The 25,204-nt window shown below is 42.4% G+C and overlaps 1 protein-coding gene across 1 annotated transcript in view; it reads right to left on the minus strand.

Annotated features, from left to right (window-relative positions):
- The window catches only part of nav2b (neuron navigator 2b), a 342,800-nt gene that overhangs the window by 138,810 nt on the left and 178,786 nt on the right, over positions 1-25,204 (minus strand). The window contains 1 exon segment of the mRNA XM_060926744.1: positions 1,274-1,375. Within this exon segment, the coding sequence (XP_060782727.1) occupies positions 1,274-1,375 (102 nt within the window).

A 25,204-nucleotide genomic window follows, 5' to 3' on the forward strand; every position in this document is an offset into this window, starting at 1 on the left:
TAGACCGTATTTAGATCTCAGCATTCAGTAAGTCATACCCAAAATGTAATACTCAGTATTCAGTACTCAGTAGTCCAGATTTAGATCTCAGCACTCGGTAAGTCATGCTGTACTCAGTATTCAGGACTCAGTAGTCTGTATTTAGGTCTCTGCACTCAGTAAGTCATGCTGTACTCAGTATTCAGTACTCAGTAGTCTGTATTTAGATCTCAGCATTCAGTAAGTCATGCTGTACTCAGTATTCAGTAGTCTATATTTAGATCTCAGCACATAGTAAATCATGCTGTACTCAGTATTCAGTACTCAGTAGTCTGTATTTAGATCTCAGCATTCAGTAAGTCATGCTATACTCAGTATTCAGAACTCAGTAGTCTGTATTTAGATCTTAGCATTCAGTAAGTCATGCTGTACTCAGTATTCAGTACTCAGTAGTCTGTATTTAGATCTCAGCATTCAGTAAGTCATGCTGTACTCAGTATTCAGAACTCAGTAGTCTGTATTTAGATCTTAGCATTCAGTAAGTCATGCTGTACTCAGTATTCAGTAGTCTGTATTTAGATCTCAGCACACAGTAAGTCATGCTGTACTCAGTATTCAGTAGTCTGTATTTAGATCTCAGCACACAGCAAGTCATGCTGTACTCAGTATTCAGTAGTCTGTATTTATATCTCAGCACACAGTAAGTCATGCTGTACTCAGTATTCAGTAGTCTGTATTTAGATCTCAGCACACAGCAAGTCATCCTGTACTCAGTATTCAGTAGTCTGTATTTAGATCTCAGCACACAGTAAGTCATGCTGTACTCAGTATTCAGTACTCCGTATTTAGATCTCAGCACTCAGTAAGTCATGCTGTACTCAGTAGTCTGTATTTAGATCTCAGCACTCACTAAGTCATGGTGTACTCAGTATTCAGTACTCCGTATTCAGATCTCAGCATTCAGTAAGTCATACCTAACACACAGTACTCAGTACTCAATATACAGTAATTCATACATAATATACAGTATTCATTTTCAGTACTCAGTAGTCAGTAAACACAAACATCTGTACTCATTAAGTGGAACTCAATGTTCAATACTGTGATGTAAATACAGCAAAGCACTGAACTAAGCAACACAACAGAGGAGTCAAAATGAACAGTGCCACCAGAAATGCTCACACTGCTTCTTTCTCTCTCACACACACACACACACACACACACAGACACCAGTCCCACGTGGCAAAGGAAAGCGTCCTCATAAATCACTGAACAAAGGAAAATTCCTGCTCACTAGTCCGGAGAGACGGCGGTGGAGTGGCCGCTGAAGTTGAGCTGCATGCCGGGGAGCTTCATGAGATCACCTCCACTCCGTCTCTCTCCTTCCCTCACTCCCTCCCCCCCTCCCCGCCTCTCTTTCTCTCTCTCTCTCTCCAACTATCTCTTGCCTTTTCTTTCTCTCTCCCTCCCTTTGCCTCTCTTTCTCTCTCTCTAGAACGAGAAATAGAGAGCAAGAGACCTAACCTCCCTTGACTGACACACACACACCCCACCACCACCACCAGGAGCCAACCACAGGTTGAGGGGTGTGGTTTGAGAGAGAGAGAGAGAGAGAGAGAGAGAGAGAGAGGTGTAATCTGATCTTAGAGCAAGTAGAGTTAATTCAAATGGGGATCTGATCAGGTTTAATAAATGACAAAAATCACTGAATTCATAGTTTAACCACACAGAAAGACAGCCTAAACACCTGAAACATCAAGTATAGATATAGTACTTATGCATGTACTAATGGTGGAAGTACCTGATTAAACACCCAGTGAGTGTAGCAATGAGACATGCGTACCTAATTAACCGACCAATGGATTAAAAGACAAGAGCTTCATACACACCAGTGCAAAAAAAGTGTGCCAAGTGTACGGTACTTAATCTTCGAAATGTCACCGTTCAGCTCTACAGACATCGTAACATCTGGAAAGTCAGTGCAGTGCAATAAAATGTAGTGAACAGTGATAAATAAGTCAGTGACCCTCTACTTTTACACCTGACATAAATCTAAAGAGGCAGCACAGGTTAGAGGCAGACGGGTTCTTACATGACGCAGGTGAGGACGGTAAATAAAACAGGAAGTGTGGGTTAATACATGAACGCAAAGGTCAGAGAGAGATGGAATTAGTTCCATCAAACAGGCTGCTTCACTTAATATATATAAAAAAAAAAACCTGTTTAAGTTGTTGATTAATTTTCTATAACAGCAGCTCTGACAATGATGTCATCTGCAATATACTATATTATTATACATACAGGACACTTTTTCGATGGAATAAAAACGTGTTCTATTCCCTTCTAGCGGGTTGCATTAATTTGGTTCGATAGCATGCAATATTGTTAGCATATCCCTTTTTCTACGTGTATTACATCACTCTACCCAATGGAGAATGAGCGTTGAATATGGTTTACGATATTGCATGGTTGTCAAGACAACATGATATTACACATCGGAGATGTAAAACTTCCACGCTAGCGAGCGACTGTGACAATTTGGAAACAAACATGGCTGCTACCTGTAGGTTTGCTTCATTAAATACGAAAGATTTTGAGAGAATTTTGAAAGAGAAAGATGCATTGAACACCTGAAAGGAATGTGTATGTATAATAATAATAATAATAATAATAATAATAATAATTCCCCCACAGTCCAAAGACATGCAGGTTAGGTTAACTGGTGGCTCTAAATTGACCGTAGGTGTGAATGTGAGTGTGAATGGTTGTCTGTGTCTATGTGTCGGCCCTGTGATGACCTGGCGACTTGTCCAGGGTGTACCCCGCCTTTCGCCCGTAGTCAGCTGGGATAGGCTCCAGCTTGCCTGCGACCCTGTAGAACAGGATAAAGCGGCTACAGATAATGAGATGAGATGAGATGAGATAATATTGGCTGGCTTTTTTTTTGTGGTCTATCAGATATATTCCATTCAGCTACTCATCTTCGACTCATTCAGTATCATGCTAGCTGAATGGAATATATTTGATATACTACTCAATGCCAGCCAATATTATTTAAATATCACTTCTATTCATGTATTAATGCACTCATTCTAAACCACGGCTTCTTGAATATACAGTACTGTGCAAAAGTCTGAGGCACATGTAAAGAAATGCTGTAGACCAAAAACGGCTTAAAAATAATGAAAGAAAATGTTTCAATATTTTAAAAAATACTATAAAACAGTCATCAGTAAGCCATAATAAACTAGAAAAGCACTCGGAGAGCGCAGACCTCCGCCAAGAATCCTTTAAAAAATTCCGGGATCCAGACGGTGACCCGGATCACCGCCAAAATTTAATGGATTGTTACTTGTGCCCAGTCACACCTCTGGAAAAAAATTTCAGAGCAATCCGTTCATAACTTTTTCCGTAATGTTGCTAACAGACAAACCAACAAACAAACCAACGCTACCGAAAACATAACCTCCTTGGCGGAGGTAATGAAAGAAAGTCAATATTTGGTGTGAGACGACCCTTTGCTTTAAAAATAAAAAATAAAAAATAGTAGTCTGAGGTCCAGTGAGTGCAGTTTTATGCGGAAATGAACTGTAGGTTTTACTGAACATCTTCCAGAACCAGCCCCAGTTCTTCTGGACACTTTGACTGTCACACTCGCGTCTTCATTTTGCACCAAAACCCAGCAGCCTTCATTATGTTTTCTTTTCTAATCTGAAAAGTGCTCTCTTATGGAATATGCTGCTCAGGTGCAAACTTTTTTTTTCCTGTAACATTTAATTTTGTGCAGGAAAACGAACGTTTGGACTCTAAAATGTTTTTGTACCGACTCGATAATGTAGAAGTCATAAAATAGAACTTGATGAAGTTTGCATGAAAAAAGTATGATTTGAACAACAGCTGAACGTTCTGTGAGGAGTATTTTTGAAAGGAGTTGACAGGAACAGTCAGAAATAAAGCTGAATATTTTCTGACACTCAAAAGCCTTTGGATGTTTTCCCAATGGAGGGTATGCTGTTCCACGAATGTTCCACAGCTGTTTATCGTAAATGTAACAATAAACAGATAAAAAGCATGACGTGTCAGTTTTTAATAAATAAAACCAATAACTGACAGGAAATTGCCGGATTACAAAAGGAGTTCAGGACATGCCGTTATAAGAAATAATCAACTTTACGGTTAACGTGAACTCACCACCCTGTCCCTGAAACATATTTATTGACATCACTTTTCAGATGTTTACATGTGTGCTCAACATGTATTGTTTTGTTTTTTCAGTAAGATGTTTACGAAACCTGACTGTAAAAGGTGGAGTACATAGTCGCTCAGTTTTAGACGCAACATCTACAGCCAGGAAGCATCTACAGTGGTGCTTGAAAGTTTGTGAAGCCTTTAGAATCTTCTACGGTATATTTCTGCATAAATATGATCTAAAACATCATCAGATTTTCACACAAGTCCTAAAAGTAGATAAAGAGAACCCAGTTAAACAAATGAGACAAAAATATTATACTTGCTCATTTATTTATTGAGGAAAATGATCCAATATTACATATCTGGGGCGGCATGGTGGTGTAGTGGTTAGCGCTGTCGCCTCACAGCAAGAAGGTCCGGGTTCGAGCCCCGTGGCCGGCAAGGGCCTTTCTGTGTGAAGTTTGCATGTTCTCCCCGTGTCCGCGTGGGTTTCCTCCGGGTGCTCCGGTTTCCCCCACAGTCCAAAGACATGCAGGTTAGGTTAACTGGTGACTCTAAATTGAGCGTAGGTGTGAATGTGAGTGTGAATGGTTGTCTGTGTCTATGTGTCAGCCCTGTGATGACCTGGCGACTTGTCCAGGGTGTACCCCGCCTTTCGCCCGTAGTCAGCTGGGATAGGCTCCAGCTTGCCTGCGACCCTGTTGAACAGGATAAAGCGGCTAGAGATAATGAGATGAGATGAGATTACATATCTGTGAGTGGCAAAAGTATGTGAACCTCTAGGATTAGCAGTTAATTTAAAGGTGAAATTAGAGTCCGGTGTTTTCAATCAATGGGATGACAATCAGGTGTGAGTGGGCACCCTGTTTTATTTAAAGAACAGGGATCTATCAAAGTCTGAGCTTCACAACACATGTTTGTGGAAGTGTATCATGGGACAAACAAAGGAGATTTCTGAGGATCTCAGGAAAAGTGTTGTTGATGCTCATCAGGCTGGAAAAGGTTACAAAACCATCTCTAAAGAGTTTGGACTCCACCAATCCACAGTCAGACAGATTGTGTACAAATGGAGGAAATTCAACACCATTGTTGCCCTCCCCAAGAGTGGTCGACCAACAAAGATCACTCCAAGAGCAAGGCGTGTAATAGTCGGCAAGGTCACAAAGGACCCCAGGGTAACTTCTAAGCAACTGAAGGCCTCTCTCGCATTGGCTAATGTTAATGTTCATGAGTCCACCATCAGGAGAACACTGAACAACAATGGTGTGCATGGCAGGGTTGCAAGGAGAAAGCCACTGCTCTCCAAAAAGAACATTGCTGCTCATCTGCAGTTTGCTAAAGATCAAGTGAACAAGCCAGAAGGCTATTGGAAAAATGTTTTGTAGATGGATGAGATCAAAATAGAACTTTTTGGTTTAAATGAGAAGCGTTATGTTTGGAGGAAAAAAAAAAACACTGCATTCCAGCATAAAAACCTTATCTCATCTGAGAAACATGGTGGTGGTAGTATCATGGTTTGGGCTTGTTTTGCTGCATCTGGGCCAGCATGGCTTGCCATCATTGATGGAACAATGAATTCTGAATTATACCAGCGAATTCTAAAGGAAAATGTCAGGACATCTGTCCATGAACTGAATCTCAAGAGAAGGTGGGTCATGCAGCAAGACAACGACCCTAAGCACACAAGTCGTTCTACCAAAGAATGGTTAAAGAAGAATAAAGTTAATGTTTTGGAATGGCCAAGTCAAAGTCCTGACCTTAATCCAATGGAAATGTTGTGGAAGGACCTGAAGCGAGCAGTTCATGTGAGGAAACCCACCAACATCCCAGAGTTGAAGCTGTTCTGTACGGAGGAACGGGCTAAAATTCCTCCAAGCCGGTGTGCAGGACTGATCAACAGTTACCGCAAACGTTTATTTGCAGTTATTGCTGCACAAGATACTGAAAGCAAAGGTTCACATACTTTTGCCACTCACAGATATGTAATATTGGATCATTTTCCTCAATAAATAAATGAGCAAGTATAATATTTTTGTCTCATTTGTTTAACTGGGTTCTCTTTATCTATTTTTAGGACTTGTGTGAAAAGCTGATGGTGTTTTAGGTCATAGTTATGCAAATATATAGAAAATTCTAAAGGGGTCACAAACTTTCAAGCACCACTGTAATACCTTTAGTACACAAAAAAGATTACGTTGTAATTGGATACTTGAACCTCTAGTTTCCAACTAGAAAACTTTCCAAAAACTGGAGTTTTGTTTGAATACTTTATTGGCGAGTTCACATGATCAGAAGAAAGTCAGCCAATGACCTCTTCGGGAGAAAATACACTGCAACCCCATGAAAACAAACTCCTTGGGGAACATCCAAATAGTTCATTATACCGAAAAGTTCGTAATACTGAATACTCAGGCCATCCTTAAAAAAAATCCGTTTCCTGTCCACCGGGTGAGCAAAAAAAATTTCAGTCGGGAGGGAGGGATTTATTTATTTATATATGGATGGATAAGAAATCGCAATGCTGTGTTTGCTTTTTCTTTCAGTACTTTTTTATTACAAAATCAGACACATTTAATAAAATATGACAGTTTAATCAACTGAAACTTGTACAAAAGCTTTAAGTTAGCATTTTAAAACGCTGACTGCAACATTTGCAAAACTTTTACAAAGGTACTTAAAATGTCCGACACACAGACTTTTTGTAGTTCTAAATCGACCGTTAGGCCTAGTTCGGATGAAATTACACTATTAAAATGATAACTGAATGATTCGTTTTTCTGAATCTTTACTATTTTGTTGTTTGCTAGAATACCATTTTGTGATTTCACACTTAAGTAAATGTTTGAAAACTCCGGATCTCCTTCCTTCATGGTGGTTGCCATTTTTTGTGTCGCACGGCGCATGCGCAGAGCTGATTCAGTTCAGAGTGCGCGTGCACTCGGCGGAGGCAGTAGTATGTCGGAGGGAACAGAAGCAGAGATAACGCTTATTTTGTCTCCGGTAAACCAGTCTTCTCTCGTTCAATTACGTGCTGGCATCAAAAGACACCGTTGGTTGTAAATGAAACCAACCTGAGTGGTTGGAGTGTATTTTCATACACAAATGGAGAAATGTTCGCTGAGTGTGTAATTGTGTAGCTCCACTGCAGACCGTTGTCGTTGTTAATTCATAGCATGCTCAGCTGCGTGAATGTGTCATGCACCGAAAATAAGAGATTTACAAGCCAGGAACGCCTCATGATGCAATACGCAAGAAAAGAAAGAAGATTTACTGCCATTTTACTTTGTATTTGAGTAAAGTGAATAAATAAATGGTCTGTGGAAAATACATTTAATCCTGGGAACTGCGTGCACAGGAGTTTATTTTGTGTTTACTCCCCCCCCGGCTGGCTACTTATTTGTCATGGCTGGCTAGAATGAGCCTTAAGGCCAATTTATGCTGACAACCCAGTCCTCGCAGACAGTGTCGCAAACAGTGTCTGCGTAGCCCCCCCACCTTCGCAGACGCTCTGCGCGCACCTCCCAAAAATTGTGACCACTGCAGAAGCCTCGCAGACAGAGCCGCAGACAAGAGGGCTCTGATTGGTCCACTCTACATCCGCTGTACACGCACTTCTGCTTCCCTACTTTGGTTTGTTTTCACGACCGGCATTTTTAAAAACACGAGCGAAGATGGAGCAGCACGAAGAGCGGTTGATTGAGGAAGTACGTACATCTATACGACTCCAGTTCTAGTCATTATAAAAAAAAAAAGTTCTAGTCATAAGTAACCGGAGGATAAACACTCCACTAACCACACCCACCAACTACTCCTAGCGACTTCGCGCCCCCTTGCGTTGTGCCGGTGAATAACATCGCGCACGCCTATTACTCCCCGCTCAACAATAAATTACAACTTTCTGCGAAAAGCTATCTGCGAAAGCCTTGTCGCAAGAGCATGCAGAGGCCTTTAGTGGAAAGCCCTGGGAATGCATCAATGTCAAGTTCGATTTTAGATTTATGAACCCGAAAAAAATGTCGAAAAACCGGCGTTAAAAAAAATTTTTCAACCGCACAAACGGCACTCACCCGGCCGGTGGACCGGAAACAGAACATTTTTTAATAATGGCCTCATGTTGTAGGTGAAATTTTAGGCCCATTCTCCTGATCACAAATTTCTCCTTTTGACTCATTATCGCAGTTCATTGACCGAGTTAAAGGATCACAAACAGAGGCGATGAATTCTTCATCTGTTATAAAAAAAAAAAATGGAGGTTAACACAAACGTGGTGAACACAAACATTCAACCAATAAAGTTTTGTTCATTTTACACCACACCACAATAAAATGTCCAGTTTATTAAGGTTATTTATCATATGCGCATCATTTCTGAGTGCAGGGACAAAGCCAGTCGATGCATGTACTATATAAGACCCCTAATTTAATTCTTTTTAAAATTCAATATATATTTCTTCATCTTTACAATTTGTCTCATTGTGTGTTGTTCTGAGTAGCATAAAGTATTGACTAGTAAATATTTAAGCTGCTTGGCTCTTTAGAAACCTGGCCCAATTAGTTTGCTCTACAAAGCCTCTTTTTTTTCCTAAAAAGGACTTTTCTGGGTCACTTCACGAGGTCAAAGTTCAAAAAGTAGAAAGAGTAGGATTACCAACAAACGCTCGGGATGCAGCTCTGTTGGAAATGTTTACGGCAACAGCACACAGTTTTGAGTTTGAGTTTTAAACACTGGTGAGGGATAAAGATGGACTAAGAACACAACGTTGTTTTAGAAGCACAAACCAGCATGAAGGAAAAACCAAAAAAAAAAAGAGAAGACATTGGGATGTAATCAAGCGGAACATGCAAACAGTTACCGAAGTATATTTAGCGAAGTTATGAGGTTTTCGCCATCATAAAACAAAACAACCAGGCACGGACACATACACACAGGCATAAACACAATCTAGAGATTGCGTCCAAACCTCCTCAGCCAAGCATGTGTAATGACATAGATTCCAGAGAGCCGAATGAGTTTGTGGAATCCAGAGTAGTTCCTGTCTCTGTCTTTGTCTCTGTCTCTCTATTCACCGCTCCAACAGGTCCCACTCCACACTGTTCTTATTTAAAGGCTTTTTGTTCTTTCCCTTTTGGGAAAGGCGAGGTGTAATTTGCATGCAAAGTCCGTTGTTCTTTTGAATATGGAAACTGTCACTGTTTACAATGGCATGGTTTCATGTGGCATCATTTCAAAATGACCAGTGGGAGAGGGGTTGAGTTCGGCTGTGCTACAGAGGACCATCTTCGAACGTTCTACACTCTGTTGAGGAGCAATGATCCATGCTGTATTAGCACAGGCTTGTAGTGTGAAGGTCAGCATTTACATTGGGTGAAGAAGAAAGATCCATGTGGTGGCCTGATGCTTTGGCTGGATACTTTGTTGAATGAGAATGTACAACATTTAAACAGTGGTCATTGTGGAATGCTCTGTTTTTGAAAAACCTTTACAGAACACGTTTGAGGTTAGATGGTGCAGTGGGTAGTGTTGCTGCCTCAGCGCTCCAGGGTGTTTGATCTCGAGCTTGGGTTACTGTTTGTATGGGGTTTTGCATGTTCTCCCTGTGCCTACATGGGCTTCCTTTGGGTTTCCTAGTTTACTTCAACCTCTCAAAAATGTGTGTATATGGATTGGTTGGAAATTGCCACAGGTGTGAATGTGTGTGTGACGTACGAGGTGTCTCATCTCGTGTGTACACCAACTTTGCGCCCAGTGTCCAGGCTTAATGATCCACCATGAATGGTATGTACAGTTGTGGTCAGAAGTTAACATACAATGACATGAATGTCGTCTAGGATATGAATGTCATGGCGATATTTGGGCTTTCGGTCATTTCTTTGAACTGCTCTTTTTCTGTGGCAGAATGATTGTACAGGATACATCTCATCTCATCTCATTATCTCTAGCCGCTTCATCCTTCCACAGGGTCGCAGGCAAGCTGGAGCCTATCCCAGCTGACTACGGGCGAAAGGCGGGGTACACCCTGGACAAGTCGCCAGGTCATCACAGGGCTGACACATAGACACAGACAACCATTCACACACATTCACACCTACGGTCAATTTAGAGTCACCAGTTAACCTAACCTGCATGTCTTTGGACTGTGGGGGAAACCGGAGCACCCGGAGGAAACCCACGCGGACACGGGGAGAACATGCAAACTCCACACAGAAAGGCCCTCGCCGGCCCCGGGGCTCGAACCCAGGACCTTCTTGCTGTGAGGCGACAGCGCTAACCACTACACTACCGTGCCGCCGTACAGGATACATCTTTAATAAAAATAAAAAAAAACACTAGAATTTGGTGCACGAGTTTTAATTTTCTTTGAAATCAACACAGGGTCAAAATTATAGATACAGGGTCAAAAATTTACATACGCTCACTTAGATTAATAATTCAAAGGTGCTGAAACTTCCAAAATGTCTTTTATCTTGCCAAGGCCGAGGTCTCTTAACTTCCTGTTAGTGATCCTGATTGGCTACAGCTGGTAGCTTCTCTGTGCCTTCATAAAAAGGGTTTGTTTACAGCACTCATTGGATTGACCAACACACAGTAAAATGGGAAAGTCCAAGGAGCTCAGTGCAGATGTGAGAAATCAAATCAAATCAAGTTTATTTGTATAGTGCTTTTAACAATAAACATTGTCGCAAAGCAGCTTTACAGAATTTGAACGACTAGAAAGAGGATTGCAGATATACACAACTCCGGAATGTCTCCTGGAGCCATTTCTAAACAACTGCAAATTCCAAGATCAGTTCAAACAATTGTATCCAAGTTATTGTGGGTTGTAGTCACTTTGCCAAGCCACTTTGCTTCAAGAAAACCCAAACTGTCACCCTCAGCTGAAAGGAAATTGGTTTGGATGGTCAGGAAGAACCTGGGAACCACCATGGCACAGCCCTGCCATGAACTGGAAGCTGATAGATCACTGTCTACAGTTCAGATCACCATGGACTAAGAGGCTGCTATCCAAGAAATAACCCCCTGCTCCAAAATTTACACTTTCAAGCTTAACTAAAGTTTGAAGCTGACAACACGGACAAAGAAAAAAGCCGTCTGGAGGATAGTTGTATGGTCAGATGAGACAAAGATTGAATTGTTTGGCCACAATGACCACCATGTACGGCAGGACACTGTACCAGCTGGTGGCGGTGGTAGGATCATCATGCTCTGCGGCTATTTTGCTGCCAGTGGAATTGGTTCATTGCACAAAGTGGATGGAATAATGAAGAAGGAGGACTACCTCAGAATTCTTCAGCATAAACCATCAGAAACTTGAACACAACTTGGGAGTTACAACAGGACAATGAACCCAAACACGCATCAGAGCTGGTTAAAGCTTAAAAAGTCCTGACTTCAACCCTATTGAAAATATATGGACCGTGCTTGTAAGTTGAGTCCATGCCAAGAAAAAAAAAATTAATTGAACTCTACCAATTCTACCATGAAGAGTTGTGAAATATCCAACTAGAATGTTGCCAGAAGCGTGTTCATGGTAAACAAAAAATGTTTCGTCAAGATGAATCTTGCAAAGAGACATTTTACCCAAATATTAGGTGTGCTATATGTATATTTTTGACCCTGTATGTATAATTTTGACCCTGTGTTGATTTCAGAAAACCCAAAGAAAATTAAAACTTGTGCACCAAATTCCAGTGCTTTTTTTAAATTAAAGCTGTATGCTGTACAATCATTCTGCCACAGAAAAAGAGCAGTTCAAAGAAATGACTGAAAGCCCAAATATTGCCATGACATTCATATCCAAGATGACATTCATGTCACTGTATGTAAACTTCTGACCACAACTGTACATATTTGGCACATATCAGAGACAGGAAGCAATCCATTTGAGCTTCTTAGCACTTGTTGGTTAATGGCCCAAAAGTTCTTGATTAAGTCATACTTTGACATTGTACATATACCATAGGAATCACAAGGTCAGGATGTATATTCTGTCTCTTGGGAACCCCGGGACCAGTTCAGGTTGAAGGGTTTTTGCTTAAGAACCCAATTCTGCCAGGACAGTTGATTGTACCACTAATCTCCAGACAGTGAAGCATGGTGGGAACTGGAGCGCAACCTTCAACTCACACTTGGACTTAAGCACTTGAACAGTAAAATCCTCTTCTCTGTCGAATCCTACCATTTTATTTGCACAAACAACATAATGTGAACTTTCGCCTACTACTACTCTCTGTTTACTATCCCTCCAGTCCCACTGTTTGAAGGACAGCCTGCAAACAGCCTCCTATTACTCCGAAATGGCATCAAAATTCCAGACTCTCACATGTTAATTTCACTTTCTGATCAACTTCTCACTAAGAACTTTAGCTACAGCTCTACCAGGGCCCAAGGCAATAAGTCTTTTTTGTTGCTCTTAACTGGTTCAGCTTGGTAGGATCATTCTGTCTCAAAAGGAGCCATCGGGAAAAGAGAGTAATGGATCAAAATAAAAACGCAACGGAAATAATACCCAGGTGTGCACAATGCCCATGTCGGGTGCTTTCTTTTAGAGAATCTACTTAACTTATGTTCACTGAGAAAGGTGTGAACAAACACAAGGCTTTACAAGTACAGTAATATGCTACAACTGGATTCATTGGGGGCGCGACCTTGAAGGTCCTTCCTTCATTCTTTCTCTGTCTCTTCTCGATTAGCACCTGAATAGGCTGTTGGGTGGGCTGGCACTTCAGTGCCTGTGGAACAGTGTTATTAAGATTGTGAAACCCTTCCACTGTTGTTTTCTGGAGTGTAAAGAGCTTTGCATGGGGAAAGCCATGACCTAATGGTTAAAAAAGCAGCTTTGGGACCAAAAGGTTGCCAGTTCTATTCCTTGGACCAGCAGGAATGGCTGAAGTGCCCTTGAGCAAGGCACCTAACCCCCAACTGCTCCCCAGGCTTCTCTGGGTATGTTGTACGTCACTCTGGATAAGAGCGTCTGCTAAATACCGGTAATGTAATACAAAACTGGAGTCAGGCTGGACTTTGTGTGTCTCATCAGATCAGAAGGCGTGTGGCTATGGAATAGCCAACATCCGTCACTACCATCCAATCTTAACAAGAAGAGCCTGAAGATGAATACTGTAACTTCTCGCAAGTCAGTACTGAATTCCATGCTAACCTTTAGTAACTGCTTTATCCTGGTTCGAGTGGTGATGGATCTGAACCATATTACCTGGTATACACACATCCAAATATTCATTCACACCTAGGGACAATTTATCTTCGGTTGTCCACCTACTGGCACATTTCTGATTGGTTGAAATAGACCAGAGAACTTGGAAGACACAGACGGGAGAATATGCAAAATGCCACAGATAGTAATCCGAGTTTAGGATTGAGCAAAGCACCCTCGAGCTATGAGGTGGCAACCCTATCTACTTCAGCACCCTGCCACCTAGGGTTTTAATTCCAGCTCATTTTCCACCAACTTGAGAGATGATAGTAAAAGTGACAAATGACTGCATCATTATGGCCCACAAAGAAGCCATTGTTTAAATGATTGTAAAAAAAGAAAAGAAAATTTGTCTGATCAGGGGTTGTTACATTAGTTGTAACAAAAGGTGACGATAATGCCAAGACAGTGACAACAATAAAACTATTTTACTCTCAGCTGAGTGCTGACAAGTACCACTGTGGTGCAGCAGGTGGTGTTCCTGCCTCAGAGCTCTGGGGTCCAAGGTTGTGTGGGTTTCCTCTAGGTTCTCTGGTTTCCCCTACCTCTGAAAACATGCCAGTCTGTGGACTGGCTTCTGTAAATTTCCCCTTGCTGTAAAGAATAGTGTGTGACAATAAAGCAATCTTGAATTTTGTATGGTGTCCTGCAATGGACTGGTGTATTTGCTGTGTTTCCTGTGTCATAGGCTCTAGGAAGCAGTTACTGAAGAGGAATAAATGAACTAATGTGTAAATGTTGACAAAAATAGTAACTGATATAAAATATTAAATAAAATCCTTTTGATGGTGCAAACTTAGCAGGAACAAACCACTCATCTGCAGGGTTTTTTTTTTTTTGTATATAGATATGGTTCATTTAACCATCAAAAGAAAGTCAAAAGTCACAGTCCCTCCCATGCCTGGACCTGGTCTTCCCAGGCAGTCTCTCATCCCAGTACTAACCAGGCCCTTAAAGCGCATTGGGCAGCGCCGATCTCCGCTTCTATAGCCCTAGGCTTCTTGCCGACACAGCTAGGGTTACAGTGGGGGGCTAGTCCTCTGGTAACCATGAGAGTCTGACTCCCCACTTGTATTGCAGCATGCCTTGCCAGATAGCAATAGGTACCAATTTTATTATAGTCTTTGGTATGACCCAACCACAAGTAGAACTCACGATCTCCCAGTCAAGAGGCGGACACGCTAACCAACAGGCCAGCTTGTGGTCCATTTAACCATCAGTAATGAGCAAAAAGCAGGAAATAGTACTGCAAACCAACCATTGTGTACCATTACGTCCTGTTGGGGGAACATGGTGGTTCAGTGGTTAGCACTGTTGCCTCACAGCAAGAAGGTTCCGGGTTCGAACCTCATGGCTTGTGTGGTTTCTATGTGAAATTTGCATGTTCTCCCCGTATCCGTGTGGGTTTCCTCTGGGTTCACAGTCCAAAGACATGCAGTTAGGATAACTGGCTACTCTAAATTGTCCAGGATTAAAAGCAGTGCAGCAGAGGAGTGGTTAGCCGGCTGTACTTACTTAGCCAAGAAACCCTTGGAACCAAGGGTTCCCAATCCAGAACACACTGGACAAGTGCAGAAGAAGAAAGTCCTGTTGATGTCAAGCTTGACTCATACCAAAACTCATAATCCTGCAAGCTTTTGTATTAAATGGGTGACCAGTAGAATAATTCTAGTGCTTTGGATTTGGGATAGTTGCAAGGTAGCTTCAATAAAACAGCTGCCCGATTTGAAGCAGAATCAACTTTGCAGCTTTAGCAGTATATCCTTAAGCAAGTGGCCAGGACAAAGGACAAGAGGAAGAAACATTGAGAGGAACCAGACTCAAAAAGGGAAACCATATAGATGGAGTCTATTGCGATTACAAACTGTAGAAGGGTAAAATCAAGTGGGGGTAATGGGAAAGCACTACTGTAATCCTTCCCTAGAAACTTTGACAGCTGAAGCCGTCAGAGTGGGCCTGCCATCAGGCAGAACACTAAAGAAGAAGAAGAAGAAGCAGGAGTAGAATAAGAAAATCAAATGGTACTGTGTTCAATGAATAGTCAGTATGAGCATATTGTGACCAAGGGTCCTCAGATTATGAGGTTAGTAAATGACTGACTGCTTTTCTCGAACAAAACCAAGTAAGAAACTCCCACACCATCTACACTTGCCCAAGAAATGGTGCTCATTTGCACTGCAAGATTTCAATCTGATAAAGAGTTGATTGATAACGAGCTCTGAAGTGTCTCTGCCTGGCTGTCACTCATTCAGAATAAGGATCAGCAGGGGGAGAGGAAGAGACTGAAGAGGCCATTTCCTCCAGTTGATGACAGATAAGAGGGGTCACACCGCCCCATTCTCTGCATCCCTTTCTCTCCCTGTTGTTTAGAGAGGGGGTCCACCGTGCTGTGTTTGCTAAGCCCCCCTCCGGAGCCGCTCTCTTTGGTTTGTCCGGAGTCCTGCCGCAGAGAGGAAGTTGGCTCCCTTCTTTCAGTTGATTTTGTTGCCCTTATCTTCGGTTCCATGACCAACAGACGTGCAAATGTGCTCGGGGCGTATGGAGGATCTGTTCATCCGAGGCTGCAGCTCAGCCAGAGCAAAACAACACTTCGGACTGTGTGTGCCATCTTGCTTGTTTTTCATTATTCCAGTTTGAACTCTAATAAGCTCAAGATGCTTTTGTAAGACAAATTACAACACAAAAAGCCTCTGTCTATAGCAAGGCTTTTTCTAAAAGATGTCCTCCAAAAAACAAACAAAAAAAACACACAATGCACTGCACTGAATTAAGATCTCTCTCATTTTCTTTCTCTCTGAAGCACTAACAGTAGCTTTAGAGCTTTTTGTCTCAGGCCCCAGCCAGCATTAGCAACATTTCAGGGTCACCCCCCCCTCCACACACACCCTCACACCCCATCACACATCTGGATCTGATCACTTTAAGAATCTCTTAGCTCTTTTCCACAGTTATGATGCAGGTACCTGCTTGGATCTGGAACTTTCCGCACTTGTCTCCGGAACTTTCCGCACTTGTCTCCAGGAAAAAGAATTCTTTTCGAGTTGACAAATTCGGTTCGGTTTCTGAGCTGCACGTCTGGAACTGAGGAGCCTGTAACATCAGACTTTAGGTGTCGTGATCACAATTTAAGAAACTTACCTTGGTGTGATCTTGTTTGCCATTACAAAAACATCAACAGTAAAAATATTCCTGGAAGAAAATGTGAAATTAATCCCTGAAATATAAACCAATGGTATTAGCAGTTTACTCCCAACATTGCTGATGCTTGCAAAGCTTGAATATCGTACATATTGCTTGCTGATGTCTTTCTGCCATGTAGAGACGCTGAAAGGTTTGAAAAAACACGAGCACATTTGTAAACAAATTACATTATAAAGAAGAGTGACGAGATGATGTCATCCAGTGAGCCCCAGGCAAACACACGCAGTAGTGGAGGAGACTCGCTATAGCCTTATTTACTCCAAAAAATCTGTTTCTGTTATCCTTTACCACATCTGCACTGTTTCACAAACATTTTGAAAAGCCTATTATTGACAGGCAGGAAGTCAAACAAACACATGCATACTGTCTTTATAAGGACCTTCCATTGACGCAATTATTAATGTCACTAATTCATGTTAAGCTACACCTAAAGCTAAGCCTAACTTTAGTCACATTGAGCTCATGTCTCTATTCATTTGTTAGAAACATTGAGCTCATGTCTTTATTTGTTTGTTTACAAATAAAAGCTGCAAGTATTAAAAAAAAAAAAAAAACATGAAGAAAAACAAAAGTCCCCAAAAAGTCAAAACCTGTTAGATATTTGTGGGGACCAGCCAAAAATCCCCAAATGTCAAAACCTGTTGGATATTTGTAGGGACCAGCCAAAAGTCCCCACAATGTCAAAACCTGTTGGATATTTGAGGGGACCAGCCAAAAATCCCCAAATGTCAAAACCTGTTAGATATTTGTGAGGACCAGCCAAATGTCCCCACAATGTCAAAACCTGTTCAATATTTATGGGGACCAGCCAAAAGTCCTCACAATGTCAAAACCTGTTAGATATTTGTGGGGACCAGCCAAAAGTCCCCACAATGTCAAAACCTGTTCAATATTTATGGGGACCAGCCAAAAGTAGAATAGAATAGAATGCCTTTATTGTCACTATACACATGTACAATGAGATTAAAGCATTTCCAATAACAGTGCAAATAGCGTGGAGAGAGAGGGAAAAAAAAAGAGGGGGGAGGGTGTAATGGGGGTAAGGTGCACAGTCCTGAGGTGTATGTGTTGTGTTACACATTATGGAGTGAGGTATTGCTCATTGCACATTATAAAGTATTTCACAGAGAGAGTCACATTATAAACTATTGCACATTATAAATTATTGCACGAGAGAGTCACATTATAAAATAAAATATTACACATTATGAAGTATTGCAGGGGCAGCACGGTGGTGTAGTGGTTAGCGCTGTCGCCTCACAGCAAGAAGGTCCGGGTTCGAGCCCCGTGGCCAGCGAGGGCCTTTCTGTGTGGGGTTTGCATGTTCTCCCCGTGTCCGCGTGGGTTTCCTCCGGGTGCTCCGGTTTCCCCCACAGTCCAAAGACATGCAGGTTAGGTTAACTGGTGACTCTAAATTGACTGTAGGTGTGAATGTGAGTGTGAATGGTTGTCTGTGTCTATGTGTCAGCCCTGTGATGACCTGGCGACTCGTCCAGGGTGTACCCCGCCTTTCGCCCGTAGTCAGCTGGGATGGGCTCCAGCTTGCCTGCGACCCTGTAGAACAGGATAAAGCGGCTACAGATAATGAGATGAGATGAAGTATTGCAAGGTAAGGTAAGGTGCACAGACTTGGTGTATGTGCTGTGTGTAAGGTGCAAAAGTCCTCACAAAGTCAAAACCTGTTAGATATTTGTGGGGACCAGCCAAAAGTCCCCACGATGTCAAAACTTGTTCAATATTTGCTTCCAACCAAGATAGAAAAGAAAATGCCCCCCATACACTGACATACTCTGTTTGTCACATCTGAGATGATGTACTTTGGTATAAACAGTGTGGCTGGTGTTGCTCGTGCGTTCCTGTGTGGTTTGAGCTCTGAATGCAAACGCAGCTCGATACAAAAGGTCCTAAACAGAGAGAAGTGTGTATTTCTGAGTGCCTTTCAGAGTGTATCTGCTCTCTCTCTCTCTCTATGTGTGTGTGTGTGGGGGGGGGACAACCCCCGGGTGCCACAGGAGCGTGAGACAGAGAAAGCGATTTACTTCATCTCCTCTCAGTCTGAAGAGCCTGCCATCCCTCTCACCCAAAGTGTCTCTCTCTGTCTCTCCTGATCTCTCTGCCACTCTGATTCTTTCTCTTACTTCCAATCCTCCACTGTCCGCCTCTTCCTTTTATTCCACGACTCTCACTCTTCTTCTCTCTGCCCCTCTTCAATTCTCATTCCCCTTTTCTCTCCCACTCCTTCTCTCATCTCCTCTCTCCCTTTTCCCCCTCTCTTTCTTTAAACAACCCCCGTGTGCATCTCATCCCTTATCATCTTTCCTCATTTTCATCAATTCCTCCTTTTATTAAACATTAAACCAAAATGCCTTTTTTTCCCCCCACAAGAATGACATTTTTAATTTTCAGTCTCTTCTGTTTTGATGAGATCTGAAATGTTCAGTTCAATATTCAGTTGTAATTTGGGTTATAGATCAAAATCATGATTGAGTTGGGGATTTTTGTTTTGGAGCTCCTGAAAACTGCACACATGACACACCAGCCGCAATACCACAGCACAATCTGTTGGAATCTCCACTATAATTCAACAAACCATGCAAACAGAAACACACACACACATTTAAAATGTAGTTTTTTTTCCCCCCAGTTTCATCTCAAACATACTTGTTTATGTGGGTTCTGATGCACTATTACCATCAAAAATAAAAATGTGCCTCGCTCTAATATTTCGTTGGCCCGCTTTAGCTTTGATTACAGCGCACATTCACTGTGGCATGGTTTCAACAACCTTACAGCGAATGCAACGTCACAACACATTTTCCATCCAGAGTTGCATTCGTTTTTCGCCGAGATCTTGTATTGATGACGGGAAAGTCGAGCCATTCCGTAAAAGTCTTCTCCAGCATCCCAAAGACATTCAACGGGGTTAAGGTCAGGACTCTGTGGAGGCCAGTTTATGTGTGGAAATGACTCCTCATGCTTCCTGAGCCACTCTTTCACAATTTAAGCCTTAGTTTTATGCCCAGGCCATCAGGGAAGCATGTGATGATGTGATAACCTGGTCATTCAGTACATTCAGGTCGTCAGATGACTTCATTTTATTGCCCTGTAACGTTGTTGAGCCTCGACCTGACCAAATGACACAGCTACAGATCATAACACTACCTCCAGAGGCTTGTACAGTTGACACGATGCATGATGGATACACTACCGTTCAAAAGTTTGGGGTCACGTTGAAATGTCCTTATTTTTGAAAGAAAAGCACTGTTCTTTTCAATGACGATCACTTTAAACTAATCAGAAATCCACTCTATACATTGCTAATGTGGTAAATGACTATTCTAGCTGCAAATGTCTGGTTTTTGGTGCAATATCTCCATAGGTGTATAGAGGCCCATTTCCAGCAACTCTCACTCCAGTGTTCTAATGGTACAATGTGTTTGCTCATTGCCTCAGAAGGCTAATGGATGATTAGAAAACCCTTGTACAATCATGTTAGCACAGCTGAAAACAGTTGAGCTCTTTAGAGAAGCTATAAAACTGACCTTCCTTTGAGCAGATTGAGTTTCTGGAGCATCACATTTGTGGGGTCGATTAAACGCTCAAAATGGCCAGAAAAATGTCTTGACTATATTTTCTATTCATTTTACAACTTATGGTGGTAAATAAAAGTGTGACTTTTCATGGAAAACACAAAATTGTCTGGGTGACCCCAAACTTTTGAACGGTAGTGTACATTTCATGTGCTTCCCTTCTTACCTTGACACTCTGGTATAGGGTCAATCTGGACTTATCAAACCACATGACCTTTTTCCTTTGCTCCCAATCTTTATACTCCCTAGCAAACTGAATCCTTTTCTTCCAATTATCCGGACTAATAAGTGGTTTTCTTATGGACACACAGCAGTTTAGTCCAAATCCTTGTCACACTGTGCATGTGGAAATGCTCTTACTTTCACTATTAAACATAGTCATGAGTTCAACTGTTGATTTTTTTTATGATTCGACTTCACCAAGATTTTAAGTGATCTCTGATCATGACCAGTCAAGATTTTTTTTTCCCGACTCCATTTCTTCCGTGAAGTTGACGGTCCACCACTATCTTATGGATGGTTTTCTTTGCTTGATGCAGGCCAATAACTTCATTCTTCTGAAACACGGTAACATCTTTTCCATGAGCATGGGATACGTCTCTTGAGATGGTTGTTTAAGAAATGAGAAGCTACTCACTGCATCAGTTAGGGTTAAATTGTTGCCTGCTGAAACATTAATCACTGCAGTCATTATGCAGTCAAAGGCTCTTCCTATTACTATTTGCTTATTTAAATCCAAATGGCAACTTTTTTTTTTTCCTTTTTCTGGCCAGGCAGTGTAGTTGTGGCAGTATATCACCATGTGACACAGCGTCCACAACTGATGAAACAAACTAGCACTGTGTTTCAAATCACATATCCATGTTCTATTCCAGACCGTTACTGAGTGCTAGTTTGAATTTCAAAAGCCTCTCATACCAGGCTTGCACAACCCCGATTCCAAAAAAGTTGGGACAAAGTACAAATTGTAAATAAAAACGGAATGCAATAATTTACAAATCTCAAAAACTGATATTGTATTCACAATAGAACATAGACAACATATCAAATGTCGAAAGTGAGACATTTTGAAATTTCATGCCAAATATTGGCTCATTTGAAATTTCATGACAGCAACACATCTCAAAAAAGTTGGGACAGGGGCAATAAGAGGCTGGAAAAGTTAAAGGTACAAAAAAGGAACAGCTGGAGGACCAAATTGCAACTCATTAGGTCAATTGGCAATAGGTCATTAACATGACTGGGTATAAAAAGAGCATCTTGGAGTGTCAGCGGCTCTCAGAAGTAAAGATGGGAAGAGGATCACCAATCCCCCTAATTCTGCGCCGACAAATAGTGGAGCAATATCAGAAAGGAGTTCGACAGTGTAAAATTACAAAGAGTTTGAACATATCCTCATCTACAGTGCATAATATCAAGTTCAAGTTCAAGTCAACTTTATTGTCAATAATGCCATATGTGCAGGACATACAGAGAATTGAATTTGCGTTTCCCTCTTATCCGCAGTGCAAACAGTAATAAACATGAAATATAAAATATAGGTACAAGATATAAACTATAAAAAGGAAAAAGGGGGGGGGGGAACCCCGGGGGGGGTTTACACACACAAGCTAAAGCTATCTAAGAAAAGACAAGACAGTGGCAATCCAGAAAGTGCAAATGTGGCAGTGTGAACAGAATTAACGGTATAAATTTAAATGTGACGAATGACAATATAAACAGAATGAACAATGTAAACGGGAACAGCAGTCTGACAGTATAGTAATTATCAGTATAAATATAAATATAAATAAATAAATGGCAGTATGAGCAGAATTTTCATCAAAAGATTCAGAGAATCTGGAAGAATCTCTGTGCGTAAGGGTCAAGGCCGGAAAACCATACTGGGTGCCCGTGATCTTCGGGCCCTTAGACGGCACTGCATCACATACAGGCATGCTTCTGTATTGGAAATCACAAAATGGGCTCAGGAATATTTCCAGAGAACATTATCTGTGAACACAATTCACTGTGCCATCCGCCGTTGCCAGCTGAAACTCTATAGTTCAAAGAAGAAGCCGTATCTAAACATGATCCAGAAGCGCAGACGTCTTCTCTGGGCCAAGGCTCATTTAAAATGGACTGTGGCAAAGTGGAAAACTGTTCTGTGGTCAGACGAATCAAAATTTGAAGTTCTTTATGGAAATCAGGGACGCCGTGTCATTCGGACTAAAGAGGAGAAGGACGACCCGAGTTGTTATCAGCGCTCAGTTCAGAAGCCTGCATCTCTGATGGTATGGGGTTGCATTAGTGCGTGTGGCATGGGCAGCTTACACATCTGGAAAGACATCATCAATGCTGAAAGGTATATCCAGGTTCTAGAGCAACATATGCTCCCATCCAGACGACATCTCTTTCAGGGAAGACCTTGCATTTTCCAACATGACAATGCCAAACCACATACTGCATCAATTACAGCATCATGGCTGCGTAGAAGAAGGGTCCGGGTACTGAACTGGCCAGCCTGCAGTCCAGATCTCTCACCCATAGAAAACACTTGGCGCATCATAAAACGGAAGATACGACAAAAAAGACCTAAGACAGTTGAGCAACTAGAATCCTACATTAGACAAGAATGGGTTAACATTCCTATCCCTAAACTTGAGCAACTTGTCTCCTCAGTCCCCAGACGTTTACAGACTGTTGTAAAGAGAAAAGGGGATGTCTCACAGTGGTAAACATGGCCTTGTCCCAACTTTTTTGAGATGTGTTGTTGTCATGAAATTTAAAATCACCTCATTTTTCTCTTTAAATGATACATTTTCTCAGTTTAAACATTTGATATGTCATCTATGTTCTATTCTGAATAAAATATGGAATTTTGAAACTTCCACATCATTGCATTCCGTTTTTATTTACAATTTGTACTTTGTCCCAACTTTTTTGGAATCGGGGTTGTAGTATTCGAGTCCAGGACTCGGACTCGAGTCCGACTCATGCCCCAATTTTAAGGACTCATGACTTGACTTGGACTTGAGCACTGATGACTCAGACTTGGACTCATGCATTAACTGCATTCGGACTCGTAAATTGGAGACTCTGATTTTTTTTCTTTATTTTTTTCGAGCGGGCGGCACGGTGGTGTAGTGGTTAGCACTGTCGCCTCACAGCAAGAAGGTCCGGGTTCGAGCCCCGTGGCCGGTGAGGGCCTTTCTGTGCAGAGTTTGCATGTTCTCCCCGTGTCCGCGTGGGTTTCCTCCGGGTGCTCCGGTTTCCCCCACAGTCCAAAGACATGCAGGTTAGGTTAACTGGTGACTCTAAATTGACCGTAGGTGTGAATGTGAGTGTGAATGGTTGTCTGTGTCTATGTGTCAGCCCTGTGATGACCTGGCGACTTGTCCAGGGTGTACCCCGCCTTTCGCCCGTAGTCAGCTGGGATAGGCTCCAGCTTGCCTGCGACCCTGTAGGACAGGATAAAGCGGCTAGAGATAATGAGATGAGATGAGATTTTTTTCGAGCAGTAACGTTAGTCCAACACAATAGCAGAGACGGTTTCACATAAAGGCAGCAACAGCCACTGTCAAATGGTGCAGTTGGAGTCTTGTTCTCAGACTCGGATCGATAGTGGACTTGACACTAAATTTTCTTGAATGACGGACTTGAACACTGGGGACTCGAGACTGGACTCGGACTCGAGGTTGAGTAACTCGACCACAACACTGTCTCATACAGTCTTCAAACCTACTGAATGCTCCGTTTTGCAGAGCAATCTTCTAAATATTCCGGATTAAGCAACCACTTTTGAATGCAAGGTCAGAGTTTTCAATTTGAGACAGATCATGACATGACAACATTCAAAAGTTTTAATAGAGCTCATTGGTGTGTTAAACATCACAGTGCATGAACTCGCAAAACATTTTACAGTATGACTTCTTGAACAGGGACGTTGGGGCTATGATGTGCCATCTATTGGATGTCGGTTTTAATCCTGCAGATGTATAGGAAGTATGCATGCAAGTATGTTAGCAATGCTGCTCCATACATCATGTACCGTATAAACCAGAATTATGGAATATTACCCTGGTAGCTCCGAAACATTCGCAAAACAAGATGCATACCTCAGACACCAGATGTGTATTGAATTGAGTGGGCATGTGCCGTCCTTGACCACCATGCAATGGAGTAGGAAGGCATCTCCTTCCCTCCACTAGCCTGGGGTAGTGCCTTGAGCAAGCACTAGCAACCCCTCACTCCTCCTGGTCAGGTTAACGACTGAAGACTGGATTTGGCAGACTGCGTGGAGGAGAACACCACCTTGTGGTTCAACGGGCAAGAAGGCGGACCCAGCAAAGTGTTTGTGGAGTGCGATCAGGGCACAGAGCAACATGTAGAACACGGTCAGTCATCCACTGCATCCTGACCTAGCTCCAGCCGTCTTGATTCCGTCTTGCCCCGGGACCCAGTTAGGTCGGGACAAGAGGGTGAGGCTGACGGCTGCGCAGCCGTGACTCTAATCCAAGTCACGTGCAAGTCATGACTTTAAATTCAAATAATTGAAGTCATGGCGGGCGGCACGGTGGTGTAGTGGTTAGCGCTGTCACCTCACAGCAAGAAGGTCCGGGTTCGAGCCCCGTGGCCGGCGAGGGCCTTTCTGTGCGGAGTTTGCATGTTCTCCCCATGTCTGCGTGGGTTTCCTCCGGGTGCTCCGGTTTCCCCCACAGTCCAAAGACATGCAGGTTAGGTTAACTGGTGACTCTAATGGCCCTTTTCCACTACCCTTTTTCAGCTCACTTCAGCCCGAAACGGCTTGCGTTTCGACTACCTCAGAGCAGCACGACTCAGCTCGCTTCAGCCCTACCCAGCACCCAAAACTCGCACGGTTTTGGAGTGGGGCTGAAGCGAGTCAAACCGAGCCGAGTGGGGCTAGGGGCATGAGGAGACACTCCCCTGTGCACTGATTGGTGAGGAGGAGTGTCCTCACATGCCCACACATGCCCCGCGAGCACGCTGGGATCTGTAAACACCGTAAACCCGGAAGAAGAAGAAGAATTACGAG

This window comes from Neoarius graeffei, chromosome 8 (assembly GCF_027579695.1).
Source record: "Neoarius graeffei isolate fNeoGra1 chromosome 8, fNeoGra1.pri, whole genome shotgun sequence".
Classification (NCBI taxonomy): Eukaryota; Metazoa; Chordata; class Actinopteri; order Siluriformes; family Ariidae; genus Neoarius; species Neoarius graeffei.